This window comes from Plecotus auritus (assembly GCF_963455305.1).
Source record: "Plecotus auritus genome assembly, chromosome: 8".
Taxonomy (NCBI): domain Eukaryota; kingdom Metazoa; phylum Chordata; class Mammalia; order Chiroptera; family Vespertilionidae; genus Plecotus; species Plecotus auritus.
Genome location: NC_137782.1, coordinates 155,661,107 through 155,679,879, shown reverse-complemented (window position 1 = coordinate 155,679,879; position 18,773 = coordinate 155,661,107). Strand labels below are relative to the sequence as shown.

The 18,773-nt window shown below is 42.6% G+C and overlaps 2 protein-coding genes across 5 annotated transcripts; one reads left to right on the top strand and one right to left on the bottom strand.

Moving 5' to 3' along the window:
- Positions 1-5,692: 5,692 nt before the first annotated feature.
- On the bottom strand, positions 5,693-11,169 carry SRSF7 (serine and arginine rich splicing factor 7). 4 transcript variants are annotated; one of them, XM_080685100.1, is made up of 8 exons: positions 10,925-11,134; positions 9,722-9,902; positions 9,289-9,465; positions 8,341-8,415; positions 8,152-8,253; positions 7,374-7,427; positions 6,817-6,852; positions 5,693-5,991 (listed from the first exon to the last, which is right to left on the bottom strand). In XM_080685100.1, the coding sequence occupies exons 1-8, from the start codon at positions 10,950-10,952 to the stop codon at positions 5,937-5,939; spliced, it is 708 nt and encodes a 235-aa protein (XP_080541226.1). In that variant the 5' UTR covers positions 10,953-11,134; the 3' UTR covers positions 5,693-5,936. The 4 variants fall into 4 exon arrangements, with proteins under 4 accessions (XP_080541226.1, XP_080541225.1, XP_080541227.1 ...); XM_080685099.1 differs by having other exon boundaries at positions 8,143-8,253; positions 10,925-11,131; XM_080685101.1 differs by lacking the exon at positions 6,817-6,852 and having other exon boundaries at positions 8,143-8,253; positions 10,925-11,169.
- Positions 11,170-16,488: 5,319 nt separating this feature from the next.
- On the top strand, positions 16,489-18,258 carry LOC308255724 (tetratricopeptide repeat protein 39B-like; the record flags this gene model as incomplete). The annotated part of the gene is made up of 1 exon (XM_080683513.1): positions 16,489-18,258. The coding sequence occupies one exon, from the start codon at positions 16,489-16,491 to the stop codon at positions 18,256-18,258; it is 1,770 nt and encodes a 589-aa protein (XP_080539639.1).
- Between the last annotated feature and the right edge of the window lie 515 nt (positions 18,259-18,773).

Below are 18,773 nucleotides of genomic sequence, written 5' to 3'. Positions count from 1 at the left end.
CAGGCCATGCCACAGGGGACTTCAGGCCACGCCCCCCACCCTGGCACCAGGCTGGGGGACCTCAGACCACACCTCCTGCCCAGCGGGGCTTTATAGGGGACCTCAGGCTACTCCCCCTGCCCCAGCACCGGGCCAGGGGACCTGAGGCTGCGCCCCCCTGCCTGGCTGGGCTTGACAGGGGACCTCAAGGTGCACCTCCAGTGCTGGGTCAGGGGAACTCAGGCTGCGCCCCCCACCCCAGCACCAGGCCAGGAGACCTCAGACCACACCCCCCACCCGGTGGGACTTGATGGGGGACCTCAGGCCACACACCCCCAACCCAGCACCGGGCCAGGGGACCTGAGGCTGTGCCCCCTGCCTAGCTGGGCTTGACAGAGGACCTCAGGCCACACCCCCCACCCGGCGGGGCTTGACAGGGGACCTCAAGGTGCACCCCCAGTGCTGGGTCAGGGGAACTCAGGCTGTGCCCCCCTGCTTGCGGGGCTTGACGGGGGACCTGAGGCTGTGCCCCCCACCCAGTGGGGCTTGACAGGGGATCTCAGGCCATGTCCCTCACCTGGCGGGGCTTGCCAGGGTCCTCAAGGCATGCCCCCCACCCTGGTCTGGGCTGGGGGACCTCAGGCCACGCCCCCCGTCCTAGCGCCGGGTCAGGGGACCTGAGGCTATGTGCCCTGCCCAGTGGGGCTTGACAAGGATGGGACTGGCCAGGTCTGGATCTAGCCCAATGGGGGTGGGGGCCGGCCGGATCTGGGTCTCACGCAATTTTGAGGCGCATGTGGGTGGGCGGGGACTTGACTCTGGGTCCCATGGTACGCCCCAGACTCTGACAGGAGGAAGGTTTTCATACACATTTTACTAATTTTCTTTCATCTCTGACACTTCTATTATAAAGGGCAAATAGCAATATTAAATTATTTCCTCTAATTAATCCCCTTTTAATGTGCACGAATTTCATGCACCAGGCCACTAGTCCTATATAATAAAAGGGTAGTATGCAAATTGACCCTCATGCCCTCACAAACATCAGGGGGGTTAGTGAGGGACGACCAAACAACTGAACAAGCAGGCTGCGTGGGACGACCAGGCCGGCAGGGGGGGCAGTTGGGGATGACCAGGCCAGCACAGGAGGGCAGTTGGGGGTGACCGGGCCGGGGGGTGGGCAGTTAGGGGCAACCAGACCGGCGGGGGGGGGGGGGTGCAGTTGGGGGCAACCAGGCCAGCAGGGGGTGCAGTGAGGGGGCGACCAGACCAGCAAGGAGGGGACAGTTGGGGGCAAACTGACTGGCAGGGGGGGCAGTTAGGGGTGATCAGGACAGCGGGGAGGGGCAGTGAGGGGTGATCAGGCCGGCAGGGGGGGGGGGTTAGTAGGGGCAACCAGGCAGGCAGGCAAGTGAGTGGATTAGGAGCCAGGGGTCATGGATTGGAGAGGGTGCAGGCTGGGCTGAGGAAACCACCCCCCCACCCACATGAATTTCATGCACCAGGCCTCTAGTTTTACATAAAGGGCCAGAGAGTATTTTAAGCTTTGTGAGACTTACAGTCTATTGTAATTACTCTTGGCATAGTAGCAAAGAGTTATAGACAATAGGTAAATGAATGAGCATGACTGTTCCTATAAAACCTTGTGGATGCTGCCATTTGAATTTCCTATAATTCTCATGTCCTGAAGTATTCGTATCCTTTTTTTTTTTTTTTTTTCCAACCACATAAAAATGTCAAGACCATCTTAGCTCATTAGCTGTATGAAAACAGTGTAAGCCAGATCTAGTCTGCGGGCCCTAATTTCCTGAATCCTGGTCTAACAAATAAGCTGGTACTCTGAAAAAAAGGCAGTATTAAAGCATAGCATATTCATTCATAAGCAAGGGAAGCAGTACATTCTGTTACAGGAGTTCAGGAACTATGGTGATTGCCCTCCTGACCATGACTGAGAAAAACTGGCCCATCTGTCTTGACCTCTGCCATATATATTTCCCCTACAGCCAGGTCCTTTTATCCTTTGCAATGAAAGGATTCATTTTTCTGGGATCCAGATTTCCTAAAGATATGTTAAAACCCAAAATAAAAACTAACAGTGTTTTTTTTGTATAGGATCACATCCAGCCACCTTCAAGCTTTAGTCACTAAGATTCCCTTTAGTCAGGGAATCTAGAGGTGATATTTGTCTCTCCAGAATTTAAGCTCCATAAGGATACTTTGTTCACTTCTCTATTCCAAGGCTAGCAGTACCTGCCACATTGAAGGGACACAAAATTTTACTGCATAAATTCTGTAACATCCAGGCAAATAAATAGTATAAAACATTAAAAAAAAAAAAAAAAAAAAAAAGACAAGAGTGCCATTTTACTTACATTTTGTGTTAAAAGAAAAAAGGAAAAAAATATGTGTATGTGATCAGGCTACATAATTGGTTAACAATGGTTGCCTTTTGGGAGATTAACTGTGTGGCTGAGAGTTGGGTGTAGGGAGCCTTCTCACTGTATACACCTTGAATATATTACCAAGTCTAAAAACGAAATGAAAATAGGTTAAGCCAATGGTCTGTAGGAAAAGGAAAAAACACCAAGTTTGAGAAGTGGCCTTACATTAACTGACTACTACATTCCAAGTGCTCCAGAATTATCCTTCTATTCATCATCTTTTCCCCATTAGGTCTGGAAAGTTATTAACCAAGCCAGGACTTTAAAACCATAGGTAGGATTCAAACTTTTCCTACCTCCTAGCAGGTTAATAGTATTGTTATCAATCACACACACCAAGCCAAGTTACCAATCTCCTCTTCTGTGAGATGGGGTTAACAGTACTATTTTGTTGCAAGGATTAAGTGACAATGTTCTTTGATGTTTTTATTGGAATGGTAACAATAAACCTGTTAAGATGTGGGAAAAAGAACTATCAGGCTTTGAAACTGTCAATCAGTACTTTTTTTCCTTTATTGAAGACTAGTGACCTGGTGCATGAAATTCATGCATGGGGGTTGGGGGGGGGGGTCCTCTCAGCCTGGTCTGCACCCTCTCCAATCTGGGACCACTCAGTGGATGTCCGACTACCGGTTTAGGCCCAATCCCACAGGGCCTAAACTGCAGTCGGACATCCCTCTCACAATCCGGGACTGCTGGCTCCTAACCACTCACCTGCCTGCCTGCCTGCTGGCCCCTAACCGCTTCTGCCTGCTAGCCTGATGACCCCATAGCCACTCCCCTGCTGGCCTGATGGACACCTAACTGCTCCCCTGCCGACCTGATTGCCCCCAACTGCCCTTCCCTGCTGGCCTGATCACCCCCAAGGCTTTTATTAGTATAGATAATTCTGGACATAACAGCTTTAATACCTAGTCATCTTTCCTTGTCATCAGTTCTCAACACACTCCAAGACCAGCCAGGCCCCTAGTATTTTTTGTAACTTTGACTTTTGTTTCATGTCTTCCCAATTATGTATACACCTTCCAGGTTACATAGCCCCGCCTTCCAAAGGTCTCTAAGCAGCAGTTGCTAAGCCAGATCTAATGAATTCTTTGCTATTACTCTTCATATAACTGCCAATTTATCAGTTTTAGTTTCCTATTCCTACTAGTTTAATGTATCTTGGAAATCAGTGCTCCTTTAGACTTCAAGACAATGCTACACAAAGATGAAAATCACAATCCTACACCACTACTTAACCAAGTCTCAAATTGATGGCATTTCAAGACCCTCAAATTTGTTCTCAGATGGGACACTGCAAGATGTAGGACCACACTTTCACTTGATACTTGGCCTAGCGCTGTGTTCGGCAAACTGCGGCTCGCGAGCCACATGCGGCTCTTTGGCCCCTTGAGTGTGGCTCTTCCACAAAATACCACAGCCTGGGCGAGTCTATTTTGAAGAAGTGGCAATAGAAGTTTAAAAAATTTGGCTCTCAAAAGCAATTTCAATCATACTGTTGATATTTGGCTCTGTTGCTAATGAGTTTGCCGACCACTGGCCTAGCTCAAAGCCCACAGGGGAACTACCACTGTGCATTACCTCTCTACACGTGGGTGAGCAGACCAGATAAGGTACTTTGTCCAAAGCATGTTTGACGTGTTACTACCTAATAATCAGAGCCAGGCTTTAAATTTAGAGCGACTGAGTCTGAATGAGACTTTTCAAGTCAGTCACATAATCCGTTTAGCAGTCCTAACCTCTAAAAGTAGAAAAGTGCACTACACCAAAGTGTAACACTTGAAGATGTATCTAAACACAGGGGTACTGAGTTGTACCCCTGAATAAATTCTGTAACATCCAGGCAAATGTATAGTTGTAGTCAATGGTACAAAAGGTGTTCACCTACTTAATAGCCATGTTTCCCTTTCCCCTAAGAATGGAACTTTCTGTGCTTGTTTCTTAAAACCACTTTTGCCCCTACCCCTCCTGCACCATCTTTTATCCTCATACTACTATCTGGGACACTGCTAATAATCCGTCCCAAAGCTACAGAAGTGATTCCTGTTCTTGGCTCAGAACTCCCGCTTCCAAAAATTGAGTATGATTGTTTGTTTTCTGTACATTTATTTTTGAGTAAACTTATCTTTATATAATACAGAACAATTAAAGCCAAGTGCAACAAATAAGCCTGCCAATTACAGTTTTATACCAACCATAATTCAGCCAGTTTTCAAAATTCCAAAAACAACGTACCCAAACTCCCAACATACTAGTGATCATTCAGACCAAATAATTTGAGGCAGAGCAGTATTCCCACATTGCAATGCTATCCAAAAACTTTGTTAAACATAAAGCCACCAGCATTCATCGTTTTTGCACTTTTTTTTTTTTGCACCAAGGCTAGAGAATACCTGGGAAAAGCTTGACCAGGAAACTCAAATAATTGTTACTGCCCTACAAAAGACATTTAGTCTAAATAATCTACTGGCTATAATAGTCTCAGGTCTACCTGATGCTACCAAAAACTACATAAATAAGGTATTGCTAAATATAGGTGAGATTTACAAAACTGTCTCATAAACATTTCTGCTTGACATCCTTAATCACTTTGCACCAGCCTGGCAAAATAACATAGTTATGTTGGTGGTTGGGAACTGAAAAAATCTAGCTTAGAATTAACAGATCTCTGCTCAAAATAAGGCAATCCATTTGAAGGGATAGATTAGTGTGTCTGGAAAATTTTGCAAAGCTGGTTTACATGAAGATGTTTTGTCCCAAATTTAGACAATTCCTCAAACATGCAAAAATGTTATAAAATTGTCTCAAGTAACACTGAGAACTTCCTAAAATCGAGTTGACATTATCCCATCAAATAGCCTGAAAACCTGTCACTGTACTTAAAATAGCTTTCAAAAAATAATTCAGTTCCTCGAGCACTGAGTCCAATTACTTCTTTAATAAGCTCTTGGTTTAGCTGTCACGCTTATTTATAGGCAAATCAGTGGTTTCTCTAGCTTAACAGATCGATATCATAAGCCTGATAATATATAACTCCAATTAATTCAGGGACTTGTCATGATGCATTCATGCTTTTAAGGAGGATTTGAGTTATCTTAACCAAACCTCTATAGGTAAAAGGGAATTTTCCAAGTGTATAAATAACTACAGTTAATGATGTTGAAGACTTCACACCATTAAACTTTGAATGTTGGTCTGTACTTATATGGTTGATATCAAGGTTGACTACTGAAGCTTACCAAGTATTAATATTGAACACAGATCAAAAATCTAGTTAGAAACATTTTATTTAAATGTGCCAAATAAAAACTCACATTTGCAAACCATAAGATGTTAATACATTCAACAAAAATTTATATTATCTTACTGCTGTGAATTTACAGAGTAATAATCCAGATCCATTTTGATTAGATGGTTGAAATAACCTTCCTAGGTTACATTTTACAAACATCACAAATCCCTTATAATAATGTAAACAAAATAACTTTTCCCTAAAAGGTGAACTTGAGAACTTCAGTCCGCTCTTTCAGGACTTGCACTTCTTCTTGGACTTCCTGATGGGGAACGACTAAAAAGAAAAACATCAGGTTTGGAACCCATTAGTGTCTACTGAAACGTACTCTTTTGTACGAACATGTTTCAATAAATTCAAAGGTGGTCTAAAGAACTTAGTTTTTCTATAGCAGAGATCTAAAAATCATAAATGGCCTGGCCAGTGTGGTTCAGTGGTTGAGTGGCAACCCATGAACTAGGTCATGTTCCATTCCGTTAGGGGACATGCCCAGGTTGCAGGTATGATCCCCAGTAAGGGGCATGCAGGAGGCAGCTGATCGATGTTTCTCTCTCATTGATGTTTCTATCACTCTCCCTTCCTCTCTCTGAAAAAGATACATATACAAATCATTTGTCCCTGTTTAAGATTAGCATCCTTGCTAAAATTGCAAGGTTAAGTTAAAGAGAACTATTTGAATTTTGGGTTTTTTTTCCCTTTGGGAGGGTTATTAAGTAGCAACTAGACAGATAATAGTTTAGCTTCAAGATTTCAACCTACAAATTTTTCTTCATTTCCTTTTTACCCACTGTCCCCTATGTGTGAGGAAAGCATGTGTCTTAACATAAAATTATACAATTAAGGGTTCACAGGACTAAACACATCTTGATTGTCATTCCAACATTTTATGACTAAATATTTCCATTAAAAATATAAGGTGATAATGAAGCAGGAAAAGCAATCCTTTAAGAAACTTAGTATTTAATATTTATATATATATATATATAGCACCAATTCTCCAAAGAGCTCAAAATCAAAGCCTGCAAAGTAGGCAGGAAGCAAACAAATCCTGCAGAGGCCACATTTGACAGTTAAAATTTGGCAACAAATTATTAAGCTTACCTTCTTTTTGGAGATGGAGATCTGGACTTTGATCGGCTGTCAAAACATGAGAAATTCTATTAAGAAAAAGTACTAACCAATCCCTTTCTTACAGTCACAATATCATGAAATGAACCCCCAAATTGTCCTGAAATTAAAATGTCAGGCTGTAATTAAACTGGAAAAAAAAATGCCCATCAGCTTTTGCTAACAAAAGCCCATCTTCCAACTAGTCTTCATAAAATGAACTGCTTTTATGATGATTCATCTGCCTAAAGCTCACCTATCTTCAGAATGCTTCTCCATGCACCTATTAGTTCTAACAAGGGCTTGTAAACACCAAAGTTACAAACTGCTTTCTCACTATACCTTGACATTCCCTTGTCCAGGAAATCATCCAGAAGAGGCCATGTACAAATCAAGTTCTAAAGTTTAGTTCATTAACAAGGTACTGTGTTCCCACTCAACACCTAGGCTTAGAGTTAACACGTGAAGCCTCAACAATTCAAAACACTTTGAACTCTTTGGATATTGGTGCCATATAACTACAAGAGCATTGTTCAACTTTTCACCCTTACCTGCTTCTTGGTCGTGAAATAGACCTGGATCTTGATCTTGACCTTGACCGTGATCTTAAAAACAAAAATTATACCAATTAGTCCACACTAGTAATTTCCTTAAACACCTTCTGAGCACCTTATTAGGCAGGCTCAGAATAGAGGCTAAAACTGAGCAAGATGCCACTCTTGCTTATATCAGTCTAAGATTGAACAAACTGTCACATTTTCAACAAGGTCTAATATCAAACAAATAAGGAACTACTATTTTAATTATTTGCTTCTACCATACCCAATGAGATAGATTGTCAGTTAAGTATGCAAGAGAAAGTAGATGGTTTTCATTTAAGACTGATATGAGACCCAACAATCGAATTCATTTGTCCAGAGAGGGGGTCCAGAGCTTTTGCAAATGGACCACAAGTTTTAGAATCTCTGCATTTAAAGATTTATAAAACAGTATCTCCCAATGGCATTCCCTACCTAGAAGACTCATCCATCATCTGTAGTATTGCAACTCCTTATTTTATAGACATTATTCATTTCTATCACCTTTACAGTTCTTCTTCAAAGGGAGTAAAAGGAGGTGAAGTTCTTAGTTTGATTTCTACCTTCTTAATTTCAGTGTCTAAGTGTCTGGCTAAACAAACCATGCTCACCCATATGTACACTACTATTTCCCTAAACGACTTCCTAAGGTCTCAAATTCACCCCATCATGCCACTCTACTTTTGTCATTAAGACGTGACAACCCAAATACAAATAAGCGGGGGGAAAAAATGGTACATACTGGAAATACCTCGATCCTTTTATAGAACCAGATCTAGATCGTCTGAGTGAAGCGGATCGTGATCTACGAAGAGATACAGATCTTGATCGTCGAGGAGATGCTGATCTCGACCTAAGAATTAAATCAAAGAGTAGTTTAGGTCCATCTCCAATGAAAGTTTTTTATTGCTTTTTAAAACGTGCATTAAAGATCTCTCACCTCCTTCCCCTGCTCCTGCTCCTTGAGCGAGAATATCGTCTACCTCTGGATCTCGAATGTGATCTAGACCGTGACCTATTTTTCAAGTTGGGAAAATAACAAAATGTTAGATGGCAACTCGTATTTATAGTTCGTGTCCCTCTGCTGAAATCAAGTCTCAAAACTATTTAAATTTACTATCTCATTTGGAAATAAATTCTGGGCCTATTAGTTGTCCAGTTTTTTTTTTTTTTTTAAACTACCTAAAAAAAGATTTGTTAAAAGCTGAATTACATCTTAGAATTACATAATATAAAACACTGTAATGTGTATTTAAAATAAACCTTGCAAGTTTGCAGGTCGACCCTCTTTGGCCCATGGTCTAGTAGATCTAGACGATCTAGAAGTATCTATAGCCGATCGCTGCATCTAGATGTTTTCTTCAATCTAACGACGATCAAACTGACAGCCAAATGAGCCAGGTGAGGCTTGATTGACGCAAGAAGATTTTTCTAGTTGGAAATGTGGTCAATCTGGTGTTCCTCTTTCTAAACCGGAGGGGGCCCCAATTGTAAGCCAAATTTACTGTTACGGCGATCACCGACTCAAATTTTCTGCCCTTTAAAGAATAAGGTGAAGCTAGGTGTAGATGACTCGAGGGGATCTGGCCTCTTATGCTGATCACCTCAAGGTCTAGGAGGATCTTAATTGTCGGATTTGCAAGGCGCCTCAGCATATCATAAGGCTCGTGACATTCTGAATCAAGGCGACTGACTCAAACGAAGAAACCTGAAAGGTTTTGACCAGGTTGATTATTAATATATTAACATTTGTTTAATTAAACAAAAATTGTAAAAATACACCTGTACAATTAACATTCAAATTTATATAAAAATATTAGTTTCTGCCTTGCTAATAAAAGAATTACTTGATTAACCAGTACACCAACCATTCCTTTAAAATAAATACCTGCTTCTTCTTCGTCGGCTATAACGATGGCAATCATAAGCATAATGTCCCTTTTCACCACACTCATAGCATCTATCATTTGGATCAAAGGGACGTCGGGCAGGTGGTCTATCCAAACGAGATCTCCGAGGCATGCCTGTTGATAGTTCAACCCTCACTCGGGAACCACAAATCACCCTGTAAAACAGAAGCAACAAAATTCTGATGCTAAAAAACACACATATGACCTCTGGATTTAGAACTTTCCATCCCTCTGCTTTCACAGGCTTCCGCAATCTTTGTAGCCCTTTGAAGGCCACCTCTACTCCCTTTCTTAAGCAAATGATTAGCTATTTTCATTTTCCTCTAGACTACAGAACCCAAGCTTAGCACCCACCTCATTACCCAACCTAGCAGACTATCCACTAAGTTTCATAACTGGCATCTTACTTACTTGCCATCCAGGCCTCGCACTGCATCTTCTGCATCTCTAGGGTCTTCAAATTCCACAAAGGCAAATCCCGGAGGATTTCTTGCAATCCACACAGTTCTTAAGGGGCCATAATAACTGAAAGCCCTTTCTAACTCTCCTTTGCCAGCACCAGTTCCCAGGTTACCAACATACACCTTGGTTTCTGTTTAAAAACGCAAATAGAAGAACGTATGTTATGCAAAATTTGACCGGAGTTTGAATGAATTCTTTGCACATCCTTAAGATGGTGCAAAACATATTTTGTGCTCTTATCAAGAATTGAACGTGGTCTTAAAACCAGCAAAGTCGGTACATTTCTGAAGAGCTAGGCGTATGACAAAGTTCTTAACGTTCTAATACGGTGGGAAAACACCTCGAAAACACGGGAACAGATGAGTGGTAGGATATTCCGAGCGCGAGGCGGTTCCGCCCCGGTCCCGCCCCCGAGTCCCGGCAGCCTCGGGGCTGGGAGCGCGCGGACCGGGCGTCCGCGGCGTCGGCGGCGGGCGGGCCCCGCCGAGGGCCGGACCTGGAGAGCAGGGCTGCGCCGGCTCCCGTCCTCCGCGGTAACTGCCCCAGGCGCGGGCTCGCCCGAGACTCCAGCTCCCCGCCCCAGTCATAAACCGCGCCCGAAAGAGCTACAAGAGAAAAGAAACCAACCAGCCGCCAGACGGAAAGAGCATGTCTCCATACCCACTCCGCAGTTCGACCGGCTGCAGGACGAGAAAGCGCGGCTCGAAGCTGCCAGTTTTGTTCAGGCTCAAATTCACCAGACTCTATGGCTGCGATCAGACTCTCCGCTAAAGTGGCGGGAAAGCGGCAGGGAAATGCGCCACCGTGCACGCTCGTGATTGTGCGCAAAATGGCAGCCGAGGGCGGGGGGGTGTGGGGGACGGCCGGCGGCTCGAAGGGCAACAGCAAAGCAGTGACCGTGCGCCTGACTAGGGCTGGGGCGCGAGACGAAAAGTGCCCAAGAATTAACATAGAACTTGACCCAGACCGACACCCGCCCTCCGCGTCTCCCCTCAACATCCCGCCCCCGCTGCCTCCGGCTTCGTACGGTGTGCGCCGAAGCCGCCATTACGCACGCGGAATAACCGTCTCCCAACCGCCGCGCCAACCCCATGGCCTCGAAGTACTCGCAACACCCACGATAACGCCCCTCACTGGGCCCTACCCTCTTACCTCCTCCGTACCGCCCGTAGCGCGACATGACTGGCCCGCCAGCTAGGCTCGTTCAGCTCGCAGTGCCCAGGATATGAGTAACACAAAAAGCTGCAAAGACCTCACACACCAACGGTCCTAGCGGCACTACGAGGAAGAGCCTGGGTTCCGGTTTATATATGCGGCGGCTGGGTTTCTTTGCGCATGCGTCATCTCAGCGTTCTGCGCGGCACAAAGGAGCTGGGCGGAAACACCAGAGCAGCGGCGCGGGGGGGGGGAACTGAAGAGCCTAAAGGACCAATCACAAGCGGAGGGATACGTTTCCATGGGAACGTCAGAATCTCGCCAGTAAACCCTTGGCCTTCCCAGCGGTGTTCCGCCCCATCCTTCCCCCCTTTCCTGTACCCTCCTCATTTCCCCCCTTCCCTTCTCCCTTCCCCCTTCTATTTCCCCCATTCTAGGGACCCTCAGCTCTAGTAATGTTATTACAGGTGCATTAGACCGGCCTATGAAAGGCTGTAACTGCTGATGTTGCAGCCGTCGCCGCCGTTCTGCTGCGGGACCTGGCCTAGACTAATGCTCAATGATCTTGGGGCCTCATCAGAGGTAATCGGGAGTTTGGCCAGGGTGAGAACTCCATGAACCCGTTATTCTGAGTAGTGGTCTCTACATTGTAGGCCTCAAAAGGGATGAAGCCCCTAGGGACATCCCGCCCTGCACCCACCCAAAAAATCCCTTAAGAATCAGCTACCAATTTTCACCAACACGTTCTGACTTCTTGGGGTCTGGGGGACAAAGAAATAGAGTTATTTCTTTTGTGTGTGTGTGTGTGTTATAATGAAATTGTGACAAAACCCTAAATCCTTATTTTTTTAGAAAATATTTTTATTGATTTCAGGGAGGAAGGGAGAGAGATAGAAACACCAATGATGAGAATCATTGATTAGTTGCTTCCTGCACGCCCCCTACTGGGGATAGAGCCCTCAACCCTTGCTTGCGCTCTGCCCGGAATCCAACGGTGACCCATCTGGTTCATAGGTCAACACTCAACCACTGAGCCATACTGGTGGGGGCAAAACCCTAAATCCTTAAAGATGCCAGTTATGTTCAGGCTAGTGGTTTGTGGCAATTCTGAAATTATTTGCATTTGAAACATAATTGATTTGTGCTTCCCCTCTAGTTCTTTTTGTGTTGGGTAACACATCCACTAAAGACTCAGTTCCTAAGGACTTTTTAAAAAATGTTTTTATTGATTTCAGAGAGAGGAAGGGAGAGATAGAAACATCAATGAGAGAAACATCCATGGGCTACCTCCTGCAAGCCCCCTATTGGGGATTGTTCCTCTAACCCGGGCATGGGAATCCAACTGGTGACCTCCTGGTGCATGGGAGCATGCTTAACCAACTGCACCACACCCCGGGCAAGTCTTTCAGTAGCAGCCTATTGCTGCTAAGCCACTCTATATAGCAAATAAATGGAAACCTTTTCATTTCGTTAGAATCGCTTAAAATCCAGTTTTGATTTTACACATTGCATTTACCAGACACCAACTCTACAAATAAAGATTTAACGTGTTTTTTTTTTTTTTTTTTACCATCCATCAAAAAAAGACATTGCACCATAAATACTTGGGATACACAAGTTGGAAATGTTCCACATAAAAGAGCAATTCCTTATTTGTACTTGTTTTTTAATCTGCTATATCTTCACTTGGTGTATATAGATGTTGGATACAGAGTATAGGAGAGAGGCTTAGTTGAATTAGCCTTTATTCAGGTGAATAAAATATAGATTCTCTCCAGGTAATGGCATGAATTTATACATATTTTTTCAGATTTATCAAATTATGGAAAAAAATTAGTCTGTCTCAAGGATTCTAGCAAGAAAATAGAAGTTCTGGTACCAGACACAACAGGTCCATTACTGCCTCTTGCCACTAAGCCAATAAGCAGAGACAAGGTTGAATTTTTTTTTTTAATATATTTTATTGATATTTTTACAGAGAGGAAGGGAGAGGGATAGAGAGCCAGAAACATCGATGAGAGAGAAACATCGATCAGCTGCCTCCTGCACACCTCCCACCGGGGATGTGCCCGCAACCAAAGTACATGCCCTTGACCGGAATCGAACCCGGGACCCTTCAGTCCGCAGGCCGACGCTCTATCCACTGAGCCAAACCGGTTTCGGCAAGGTTGAATTTTTTATGAGTGTTTATTTGAATTGCCAGCAATAGGAGAGAGCAGTGGGCTTGGTACCTGAAAAACTGCTCTAACATCTCCTGCCAGTTGGCTGCTTATATAGGGGTAAGAAAGAAAAGCTAAGTACCGGGGGGAGGGTATAGCAGGATAAGGGCTGTGGGGTATGTGATCAGTGTGTCTGCTTCCAGTATCTTAAGAGTCCAATAACAGGGTAGTTAATCTTTTTACGATGTCAAACCAGCTTAGCCCTAGCTAAGTTTAGCTCAATGGATAGGGCATCCGCCTGCAGACTGAAGGGTCCAGGTTCTATTCCGTCAAGGGCACATGCCCGGTGTTACGGGTTCGACCCCCAGTAGGGGGCTTGCAGGAGGCAGCCGATCAATGATTCTCTTATCATTGATGTTTCTATCTCTCTCTCCCTCTCTGAGATAAATAAAAAGAAGATAAATAAAAACATTTTTAAAAAAAAGAACAAAAACAAAAACCAGCTTAGCCCATTTCCGGAATCGGAGAATAGACAGCATTCCTGAGGCAAACTCCCAGAGGCGGTCAAACGTCTGGAAACAGCAACCAGGTCAGGGTCTACTTTCTTTGACCAAGACAGAACAGACTTGATTAATAATATCTATGAGCATTACGGGTGCCCCACCATTCCCTCTGAGCCCCTATCAGTTCTATGTAGTATGTTATATTTGTTCTCTATTAACCTTATTAATCTTTGTTGTTATCTACTTATCAGGGTTCATCTTAAAAGGGTTAAATGATAAAGATATTTTTACATACTCCTTGAAAGATAGAATACAGTATCGGTTTTATAAAGCCTCACTAATTCAACTTCCTCCTATTAAGAATTTATGAAAATTACTGTTGGACAAAACATAGATAACTTATGGAAAGAGAGTACTTATTAGTCACTGGCCATACCACTCTGAATGCCTGAGATCTGGTTTGATCTCAGGAGTTAAGCAGGGTTAGGTCTGGTTAGTACTTGGATGGAAAAGATAATACTTATTATGTTCTATAGCTCCTAATAGGCCTCAATAAATATTTTTTGGCTCTGAATAAAAAGTCTACTGTATAAAAGATAATTTCTAGGCAAGTAATAATGCTAACAATATGAAAAGAAGCAATTTTCTAACTTACAGCAAACTGCTTTCAAGCACAAAAGAAGAAAAAGGGATAAACCCTGACTGGCTTGCCTGCTCTCTCGGAGACAGGCACTTCGATAAGCCAATTACATATTATTTACCTCTTTACAAGAGGGTCAGTTCTAGTCTGGGCTTTGCTAACATAGTTGCCATGAAAAACATAATAGTACTGTTCGGTATGGCTCAGTTGATTGAGAGTCATCCTGTGCACCGAAGGGTCGCCGGTTGGATTCCAGGTCAGGGTACATGCCCAGGTTGTAGGCTCCATCCCCGGGGTGTGTGTGGGAGGCAGCTGATCTCTCACATTGAGGTATCTCTCTCTCTCTCCCTAAAATCAATGCATTTTTAAAAATAAATAATAGTACTGTACACTATTTCTGTACACTTTTATATTAAACACTCTTTTTCTAAGAACATGTAACCAACTCGTTTCACTAAATGTCAATCTAAATCAGGGAGGTTTTATTGTAAAGAGTACTTCTATTCCTGCTGATTCTTTTGAAATCAGTTTCACCTACATTTTTGCCTCTAGGATTCTGTGTTAATTAAAATCACATTCCCAGGTTCAATTTGAATGTGAAAGCTACTTAATTCAATTCAACAAATATTCTAATATTTTTAATATGAAATATTAAGTAGCTCTTAACACATTACACTTGTTAAACATTGATAATATTAGCTTTGGGGGGTTGGGATTTTTTAATCCTTTTACAGCAGTTTTCAAAATTTATCTCATTTCCTAGATCAGTATTTTCAGGGGAGCATTAAAGAAAAAGTTCATTTTTTATCTTATTTTCTTCTCCATTTTAGTTTCACTTTTAAGTCATTATCACCATTTTAGCTTGGATGTGAAAACCTTAAAACAGGAAAATATAGTTTAGACCTTTTGCACATGTACTGATTTCCAATATAATGAAATAGTCTGTAGTTACAAACACTAGTCTTTTAATATGTATTTATGTATGTGCTAAGTATGGATGTACTGAAGGTCAAGCTATGTTCAGTTACAACTTTCTCTCTCTTTTTTTCTTTTTCCAGCATTTTCTAATCTTCTGTTTCTTCTAGAATGCTGTTAAGAATTCTAGGAAGGAAAAATTATTAGAGGCAAATTTATAATTTATTTCATATTGTATAAAGAAATTAAATTCTCATTAGCCAAGTACTGGACCATAATCAGTATTGAAGTGTGGGGTGGGGCGGGGCAACAGTTAAAGAAAGCCAGTGCTTTGTCCAACATCAAAGAGTGAAACTAGGAAGAAGGAAAATGTGATGCAGGAGTGCCCTGCTAATACAAATATTACCAAAATGGGTGATTTTATAAAAATCAAGGGAAAGTGAGGCTTTCTGAGGAATGCCTGATTGCATTAAAAAGTGGGAAATTGTAAAACTATCAAGCCTTCAACTAATCATTTATGTTGTTTCTTCTCTAAAGAAAGAATATTCATGAAAGGAACTTGGTCACCTTGGTGTCTTAAGAAGAGGGGCTAGCCCGGCCTGTATAACTCAGTGGTTGAGCATCGACCTATGAACCAGGAGGTCACGGTTTGATTCCTGGTCATGGCACATGCCTGGGTTGCAGTGTAGGGTGTGCAGGGGGCAGCCAATCAATGATTTTCTCTCATCATTGATGTTTCTATCTCTCTCTCTCCCTCCCTTTCTGAAATCAATAAAATATATATATATATATTTTTTTTTAAATATATTTTATTGATTTTTTACAGAGAGGAAGGAAGAGTGATAGATAGTCAGAAACATCGATGAGAGAGAAACATCGATCAGCTGCCTCTTGCACACCTCCCACTGGGGATGTGCCCGCAACCAAGTTACATGCCCTTGACCGGAATCGAACCTGGGACCTTTCAGTCCGCAGGCTGACGCTCTTCCACTGAGCCAATCCGGTTTTGGCTCAATAAAAAATATTTTAAAAAAATAACTCATCTGTTTACAAAGGATTTACTCACAATGTTGTTAAAAGACGTGTGTGGGATTTTTTTTTTTAGTACATTTCAAATGATTTGAATTTTTCAGAAATACATCTTTGAGGTAAATAATAGTATCTTTTCCCCCATTTGTCCGATCTAGATGAGAATATCCTAATGCTACACCTACAGCTCTTAAGTTTGTTTGCCTCCATTGTACCACCAACACGTCAGGTTGTGGAAGAAGTGACCCAATCAGGAGAACAGGAGCTACATCACTGCAGCCAAATATTTCCCATCTCTAGAGTGAGGAAGTGAATATGTCACGTATTCTAAGTAAAAGAGAAAATTATAAGAAAGATGTCATTACATCATTTCCTTTATGGAAGGAAGAAAATGACAAGGAGGATACATATGAAGACGCCTATGAAATTATCCCTGTGGCAACAACAATGAATCTAGTATCTTCCCTGGAAGAATGCACAACTGGGTTGTATTTGTTTCTAAATAACAGATTCTCAGATGCCATAAATCTCATTTATCCGTGGTCAAAAAACAGCATATACCATGCTCTAGTTAATGGTATCCTTATGGTTGTGAAAGCCATCTTGACTTTTGATCCACAGGATATAGACATTGGAATGACTGCTGCAAAAGAAGCGTTGAAAACTTGTAACAGTTTCCGAAGAAAAGGCAGGATGACAAGTTTTTCTCGTCTAGTGAGTAAACAGGGAATAAAGGCTATCAAAGAAGAGGAACTGCATGCTGAAGTCTGCTATGCTGAGTGTCTCATCTTGAAATCTGCTGTAACATTTATACAGGATGACAGTATGCTTGGCTTTCTTAAAAGTGGGATCAACATTGGGTTAAGTTACCAAATATACAAAGACTGTCAACAGATATTAACACAGATACCTACCAACCAAAGCAAAACCTCTAGACACCTGATTGGAGGAGTAAAATTTGGACTTGGAGCATTCAATTTGATATTATCACTTATGCCACCAAAGACACTTAAATTACTCAATGTTGTTGGATATCATGGTGATAAACAGGTAGCCTTGACTTTGCTTCATGAGAGTGCATCTGAGTCCCATATAAATAATGTCTTAAGTATTTTGACTCTACTCTTCTATTACAGTTATGTCTGCGTAGCTTTTGGTATTGAAACAAGTCACAATTATCCTATAGACCATCTCTTCCTAATTTATCTCCAGAAATTTCCAAAGTGTGTCATACTTAAATTTTTTCACGCACGTTTCAGTATGCTGAGAGGAAAATTTGAGAATGCACAGTTAACATTACAGGAGTGCATTTTTATTCAGAATGAATGGAAGCAACTTGATCACATCTGTTACTGGGAACTCATGTGGTGCCACATTTTTGTGCAGGATTGGAAGGAGGCCTACCGCTATGCTGATCTGCTACTTCAAGACAGCAAGTGGTCCAAGGCAATGTATTCATACAGTAAAGCTATGCTACTGGCTCTGCTTCCTTCTGGATTTGCTAAATCAGTAAGTAAGGACATGAACTCTCTTTTCTTAAGTGTGGAGAGCCTGAGAATCAAACTTTTAGGCGCTTCTGTGCCAATAGAAAAGTTTGTTGCTGAGAAGGGTCAGCGCTATGGTAGTACTAAAGGCTGGTTTATAGCACAGCCCATTCTGGAATTCACTTATGCCTGGAGTGGTTTCCAAGTCATGAGCAAAAGACTACACCTTATTTCATGCTGGCTTGCAATAATTAACAGAGGAGAAGAACTTTTACGAGAAAAACCAAATAAAGAGTATGGCACAGATGACCTATGTTTGCTAAGTTTACTGAAAGGTCTCTGTCTGAAACACTTAGGCAAATATTTGATGGCTGAGCAGTACTTTAATCGTGTCATTCAAAAGGAGAAATTGTTAAAATATGACCACTATTTGGTGCCGTACACTTACTATGAACTGGGAATTCTACACTATCTGAAAGGAGATTATAGCAGTGCAATGAAAAACCTAGACAACATAAAAAACTACAAGGACTATTCCATGGAAGCCCGATTACAGTTTAAGGCTCATGTAGCTCTTGAACAAATAGCTAAAGCAAAGTGATTTAGATACAGAGTGTAGTTTTGTTTACTATGAGTGAAGTATCTACAGTCAGCAAGATAATTAACAGGTAGAAAAATAATTTCTTTGTGGAAGAAATCCAAGAAGAGGCAGCTACTAAGAATCTGATGTAACAAGAAATTCCTTTTCCCTCTTTCCTCCTTCATACCCATAAAATGGAATATCTTACACTGGCAAATGGAGTGATGTACATTATTGAAAAAGAAAAGGCAAATGATGTACATTATAAAAGACTAGGGGCCCGGTGCACCTTGTAAGGAACTGTGGGCCGTGAGGCTGTGGTAGGCACAGGGGCGGGTCTTGGCCCATCCTCTGTGCCCCCGCCTGGCCCCTCCTGCTGCAAACCTCAGTCCCCTGTCTGCCAGCAGCCCCACTCTCACCACCACCGCTCCCATGCGCTGTCAGCACCAGCCCCACTTGCACCCGCTGATGGCGAGGAGAGAACAGTTGGAGCCAGTGCCAGCAGCAGGTACAAGCAGCGGATGCTGGCCCGATCA

Coding starts and splice junctions, on each gene's coding strand:
- SRSF7 (XM_080685099.1), bottom strand. CDS start 10,952: ATGTCGCGCTACGGGCGGTACGGAGGAG. Junction 6,853..7,373: donor ATTTCACGACCAAGAAGCAG/GTAAGGGTGAAA, acceptor ATGTTTTGACAG/CCGATCAAAGTCCAGATCTC. Junction 5,992..6,816: donor TCTCCATCTCCAAAAAGAAG/GTAAGCTTAATA, acceptor TTTTCTTTTTAG/TCGTTCCCCATCAGGAAGTC.